Source organism: Gossypium hirsutum, chromosome A12 (genome assembly GCF_007990345.1).
Source record: "Gossypium hirsutum isolate 1008001.06 chromosome A12, Gossypium_hirsutum_v2.1, whole genome shotgun sequence".
In the NCBI taxonomy this organism is placed as follows: domain Eukaryota; kingdom Viridiplantae; phylum Streptophyta; class Magnoliopsida; order Malvales; family Malvaceae; genus Gossypium; species Gossypium hirsutum.
The window spans coordinates 8,022,224-8,029,456 of NC_053435.1; the positions used below are offsets into that span (position 1 = coordinate 8,022,224).

Consider the following 7,233-nt stretch of genomic DNA (forward strand, 5'->3'; position numbering starts at 1 on the left):
TTATATATTATATATAAAAATTTTAACTTTAAATTACTACAAACATTTTCTAATTATGATATCCTATGAAAATATTTTTTACTTATTATTGGTATGAGTTATCACCATTAAAATATTTAATATATAATATAAAACCAACTTTTTTTTAAGTAAGTAGGAGTAAATTGAGGTAATGTTAGTATTTTAAAATAAACCCAAGGTCAAAATAGGGTTTCATGAAAACATATAAATTACTTAAATTTTTTTAAATTTATTAATTTCAAACTGTATTAATTACCACGCTTTTAATTTTGTATTAACTATGATTTTTTTTCTTAGCATTGCATGTATTTTTTTTATCATTAATAGATTTCATTGGAAAATTGTTATTATAATCTATTCTGTTTAATTATTCTTTTAAATTTTTTTAAAAAAAATCAATTAAATTTAAAATTTAATTTTAATGGTTTTACAATAACTCAATTACATATTATTGTCTTAATTTTTTTTACACATTTACATATTTTTATAAACTAATAAAAATTAATCTTGAAAAATATTTTAGATTTTACCAATCATTTTTATTTTTCATTTTTGTTTTCTTAAATTCATTTAGATTATTGACTTTTATAATTTTTTTTAGATAACCAATGTTTATTATTATATTATTTGTCCAAAATTTTAGATTGTTGTTTGTTAAATTTTGTCAATAGTTATGAATTGGTTTAGTGGCTAAGTGTTCTGTTTACGTGTGTTTGGGAATAGGGGTTCAAATTGTGCTTTTAGAAATTTTTGTTATTCTTTTGATTCAACTCTTACTTTGGACTATTTGACTTAAGTAAAATTCCATGTAAATTTGTGTTAAGAATGAGCCTACTGCTTCAATAGTTAAACTTTTGTGTTGCCTTTAGTCTTGTGTTCGAGTCTCTACGTAAGTGATGGGATATATTTTGTGCGGTGTGGTAGTTAGTTATTTTTGGTTAATTCACATGTTAGTTAATTTTTCTTTCTTTCTTTTTCTTTTCTTTTTCTTTTTGCATTTTCTATCCTTCTTTCCCTGTTTCTTTTTACTGTTTTTTCTTTTTGCCTGCATTCGTGTAACCATCTTTTGCTCTTCTGTGTGGTTTATTGTGGGATTGTACTGTCATAAGATTGATTGTAATTGTCAAAGGTAAGGTTCAAATGTTAGTTCATTCGTCTGATTTGTGGTGAAGTTGGGCTTTCTCTTTTAATTTTTAATTTGAGTTTAATTTTGTTGTCGTGGTTACTTTGGTACATATAGGAGAAGGCCAAGAGACGTTTAATGTTCCTCCACCTGTCTAGTGCAAGGGATTGTTGTTATTCATCGGTAAACGTTGGTTCGCTGTGGGGGTTTTGCATCGAAGTTTTTGACATAATTGGTTGATAGTGTTTTGGTGTAAATTGTTTCGTTAAAGTTGTTTAATTGGTCATTGGATGGTCGTTTTAGGTTCTGGGATTCTTCTACATTGTTCCTATACCGAAACTATACCAGGTGTGTAACAAAAACCTGAATTTCTACAAATTTTGAACATCGAAAAACATGGTTGTCGACGCCTGGCCGTGTGATTGGCCGTGTAACCTATTGTTTGTGAATTAGAGTCACACGGGCTACGGACACGGACGTGTGTCCAAGCCATGTAACTCACTGTTTATGAATTAGGGTTACACAAGCCAAGGACACGGGCGTGTGTCCAGGCTGTGTAACACACTGTTTGTGAATTAGTGTCATACAGGCCAGAGACACGGGTATGTGTCCAGACCGTGTGAGAGATATTTTGAGATTGGAGTGCCACGGGCGTGTGCTTGACTGTGTGTCAGACCGTGTAACTCATTGTTTTGAGTCACATGGCCGTGTGAGACATTAAGAGGGCCACACGAGTGTGTACTAGGCCATGTGGACCACACGGTCCAGACACTTAGGCCATGTGAATCCACGCAGGCGCGTGGGCCAAATAATTGATTTTTTTCTTAGGGCCTTAAGCGTCGTTCGAATCAAATGTAGGCCTTCCGTGGGGTCCGTATGATCTGAATTAGATCGTATAATTAAATGTCCAATAATCTAAGGTTGAACAATTGATTATCTGTACGTAAATTGATGTGACAACTAAAATGCCAATGATCTGTATTTTCTGATTATGGATTGTACTTGGATAACTGCATGTATATTATTGGTAGCTGATATCTGTAATCTGTATCTGTATTGGGTTGGAATGATATAAAGAAGGAAGTGTTGGAAGTTTAATGATCTACCAAATTGAGTGGCTAAGCCATAAAAATTTGTAACTAATTCTGGTGATTTTTCGCATACTGATATGACAGCTAGTCTGTAATCACTCTGAAATGTGTCGTACCGACACTAATCGGTGTGTAGGGATAGATGGGTACTTGATACCCTATATGGTGTGTTGGGATGGCCAGAGATGGTGTGTAGCGGATAGGGGTAGGAAACTGCATCTGATCCTGATATGTTTTGTATTTGTATCTGATCTGCTTTGTATTTTATCTGAACTGTTACGCTAATACTGAGCATCATTTGTTTCCGATTTTGTATCTAAGTTTAAGAAAATCATTGTTATATTTATATTGTTGTCTTGTCTTTATAACAATTACACGCATTGAGTTATAAACTCATTCTATTTGTGACTAAATTGCAGATAAACCTCACACTTAGGAAGGCTAGGTGTGTTAGGAGCTCGGTTATATCTCTTAGTAGATATTTTACTATTTATTTAAACTTAAACTAACGTATGTTTTATTTCGGGCTATGGTTTGTAAACTCGAATTTCCATGTTGTTTTAATTGGTTAAGTGTTTTCTATAAGATGAATTTTAAAATAATTAGAGGTTGGTTTTCCCTTAAACATTTTGATGTAGCCTTCAGACTTGGTCTTAACGTTTAGGTTGAGAATGAGGTGTTCCAGTAAATGTCTTCATATTTAATAAAAACTCTTAAATTTTATGAAAATTTTACTTTTGATAATATTATTTTAAATTTAATTATACATACATACATATATATATCTAGATAAATTTTAAAAATTAAAAATTTTATAGATAAATTAAATCATTTTTATATAAAACAAATGTAATATGTTGTATATAGTTTAACTTTAAATAATTTTTTTAAATTTTATATAATTGACATACTTTAAATAAAAATGGGCACATTTTTCATCAAAAAATTGATTTAGCTTTGCATTTTACATAATAATAATATTATTATTTTAATTACAACTTATTTTATAAAGTTTATAATATTTGAACTTTTTAATCTACAATTTTAAAATTCAAAGATTTTATGAAAATATAAAACTAATAAAAATTCCTCGCAAAGTGGGATCATATTTCTATATAAAAATTCAAGTTCTTGGGACACGATCTATTAATGGAGAATTTTAATTTAATTTAATTTTTATGTATATGGTAATATTTATATTATTATTTAAGTAAGTAATGAAGTTAGTGTTTTGAATTAATTTGACACTAATTTAATTAATAAAATTATTAAAATAAATTTAAATATTTTAAATAATTTTATTACTTTTGTCTTTTCTTTATTTTAATAAAATAATAGAAAAATTACAAATATTAATATTTGAACCTATGTCGCCATCAATATTTATAAAATTAAAATTTTACTACTTTAAATCAGATTTTATTTTAATATTTTTATATATTTCAATTTTATTGCACAAATTATTTATTTTAAATATGTGATTTTACACATATATATGTATATATACACATGTGATAAAATTTTTAGTATATGATAAAAGTATTTAAAAATGAATTTTACTATTTTAAAATGGTAAATTGAATTTTTTATAGAAAAATAATTAATAAGTTTAAAATTATATTTATAATAAGTTGTGACGCATTTTAATGGATAGATATTAAAAGAATAAAGGTAAATTAATTAAATTTTTTTCGAAATAAGAAAATCCCAGTATGGTAAGTATGGTAGGTATGGTGATGGGTCATGAATTAAAAGTTAAATTGGTAAGGCTTGTAACGAAGGGGGATGGAGTTTGTAGGCAAATTCAAAGGCAGCAGCTATTCATGTACCCTTTTTCTCCAATTATCGCGTGATGGAAAAAAAAAAGAACTCACACCAAATGGTCAAATATTTCAACGGGATTGGACCCACTTGGAAATTCTCGACTCACATCTAATTAAGAATAAAGTTCATTGAATTTCATTTATGGGTTACAAAAGTCATAAAATACTTGTCTGAAAAATAAATCTTAAATTATTTGTTCAACCGCGTAATGTAATCACAATTAGTAAACCATGTAGATCCATTGTTTCTGGGCTTGCAATATGCTTTTCTCTTGAATTAAAATATTTATAATATATTTGTCCCTACCACAATATTTGTTTGCTTTTTAACTTTTAACGACTTTTTAAAAATTTGATAAATAAAAATAAATTTTTATTGAAAATATTTGTAGTACCTATTTTTCCATAATAGAAATATGAGAAATAAAATAAAAAATTACTACATTCCTATATATTGGAACTAACGTAACATGTTTGATATTTAAAAAGGGTTAAAAAAGTTGATTGAGTCTTAACTCGATTAGTATTAACATTATTGTCAGTGTAAGAGGACGTGAGCTCGAGTGCGCTGAAACGTATTGTCCTCCTTTCAAAGGTTAGGGAAGAACTATGAGTAGTTCTAGATTTTGTATAAAAAATCAGATATGATGATATCAAACTATAATGACATTAATATTAAAATTTTTTTTTATATTTATATGAGTTCGAACAAAAGTAAATTCATTTAAAATAAAAACTAACACTTATTTTCAATATTTTCAGTTCTAAAAAACTTTTTTTTAATGAAAATACCTTTTTTATTTTTAAATTTTCACATATTTTTTATTTTATATTCTTAAAATTCATTTTTAAAATTTTCAACTAACCATATATTTTTTTAGAAAAATGAAAGCAATTTCTATTTCCTAAAACCAAACAAAACCTTACAGGAATTTTCTACGCATATAATAAACTGCTCTTCGTCAACTTGTTGGGACAGGGGTCGGTAGGTAGTATAAATTAGCAAGATCATTGGTTTCGACATCTAAAAGTTAAAACAATGGCGGTCTTTATCAAAAGACTAACTAAAACAGATATCGATAAAAGATTAGCCATTCCCACAAAAAGTTTGGAGCATTTTCCAGGTTTCAATGGAAGACAAGGGGCTTATTTGAAGGTTAAGGACAGAAGCCGTCGTTTATGGAGATTTCGGTGCTCCGTTCGAAAGACAAGCTACCCTAAACCAGTATTTTCTTCAGGCTGGCTCCAATTTACTCACCATTACAACCTCAGAATTGGCGACAAAATCACTCTTCGAAAGCAACTAAAAAGGGACGTTAGTAATGGAGTTCAATACAAGATTGAAGTGCAAAGGAAGATCAATTTGTTTGGTAAAGATGTATGGGCTCATGTCCTTTAACCCTTCGTTATGTATTATATTTATACGCAGTTTTTATTTCAATATTGTTAGTGGGAGAACGTAAATTATTCAAATAAACCCTTTTCATTTTGTGTGAAGATTTATGAAAGTGTTTAATTTAACTTTAACTGGGAAAAGTGGGATACAGATTTCGTGTGTTATTTTATTTGAGAAGATGAATCCTGAAATTCATGTGATAAATCACAAAAAGGATGTATAATGCAGATAGATCCAAATCCAAAAAAGGAACACCTTAATTACCATTATTTGTTTAAGGACACGTTTGAACTCCAAAGTATAAACCTGTCAATCATCTAGTTTAATCACATTCCAACTGGCGATTCCCATGATGCAATTCTTTCCATTTAAAGAGCAGTTTCACTTGCCTAACCATCCCACAAACACAGCACTGCTGATTATCAACTCTCTCTCTCTCTCTCGCTCTCTCTCTATCTCTCTCTCTCTCATGGAAGGAGAAACAAGTAATGTTGTGATCAAAGTGGAGGCTGAATCAGATGTTGAGCCCATTTCAGTCCAAAGATGCTGCAGTCTTGTTTCAGACCAGAGTAATGAAAGAATCTGCAGGTACAAAGAATGCAGGCGCAACCATGCCGCTTCAATTGGCCGCTACGCTATTGACGGTTGTGGGGGGTTCATTTGTTGCAAAGACGACCTATTCATGTGTGCTGCATGCGGCTGTCATCGCAGCTTCCACCGCAAAGATTATTTGCCTCCTCCACCTCAACCAAAACTAATGCCATCATGCCTGGCACCCTGGCCTTTAGCATCCCACAATGGACTCACTGGCGAGACTTCCTTGTTCGTTAAAGACCGGAATAACACTGTTGCAGGGCCCGGCGCAGAGGAACAAAACACGAACAAGGAAGCAAAAAGAACAAGGCTAACAGTGGAGCAGAAGAACAAAATGATGAGGTTCGCTGATAAGTTAGGGTGGAGGTCCCAGAAGCACGACGACGCTGAGATCCGACAGTTCTGCGAGCAAGTCGGAATTACGAAGCGCATGTTCGTCGTTTGGTTGAACAACAACAGGCGTCGGAGCCGGAAGGGTTCTAAGTGATTAGTCCCCGCATATGCATGTGGCTGAATGAATGAAATAAATAACAATAATTATATGAGACCTCGCCTCCTTTTTTCAAATTAGGGTTTCTGTTTTCACTGTCTTGTCTGTTTATTTCCAGGGTCGTCCTTCGTTGTTTTCTCTTTATGTTATTGTAACTGAATCTCTGTCATGTTGTCGTTGCTTTTGCTTGTTTCTAGGCTTCTTTGAGCGTTTATGTTTCAACTTAAAATATTGTATTTGAAGCTATTATTATTATTATTATTATTATTATTATTATTAACTCATTTATCGCTATATCCATAGTTAGTTGACCAGATTAAACACTTAATTTGTTCTTTCCATTAAAGAAAATTTTAATCCACCTATAATAATATGGATTAAGAGGATTAAAAAAAAAACTTAATGATAGGGATATGAATATAAGAATGTTGTCCTCAGATTCGGTAATAACGTTTTTGTTTACATGCTTAATGGTAGGGAAGAGGAGACGTTTAATCTTTCCATAGCAAGAAGTATATATGACCTTAAATAGCAACAACGGAATGTTATTATCACACATATATATCATGAAGCAAACTCAATAATGGATCGTATGGTCAACTGATCTAGTTCTAGCTTACCAGATCTTTTTCGTTTTCTATCAGTCACCTATGGGTTTCTAGAATACACTCTTGAGTGCTTGTATGGGAGGAGAA

At 30.7% G+C, this 7,233-nt stretch overlaps 1 protein-coding gene across 1 annotated transcript; it reads left to right on the forward strand.

Moving 5' to 3' along the window:
• Positions 1 to 5,859: 5,859 nt before the first annotated feature.
• Positions 5,860 to 6,777, forward strand: LOC107939186 (zinc-finger homeodomain protein 2). The gene has a single exon (XM_016872478.2). The coding sequence runs from the start codon at positions 5,924 to 5,926 to the stop codon at positions 6,533 to 6,535; it is 612 nt and encodes a 203-aa protein (XP_016727967.1). The 5' UTR covers positions 5,860 to 5,923; the 3' UTR covers positions 6,536 to 6,777.
• The last annotated feature ends 456 nt before the right edge of the window (positions 6,778 to 7,233 follow it).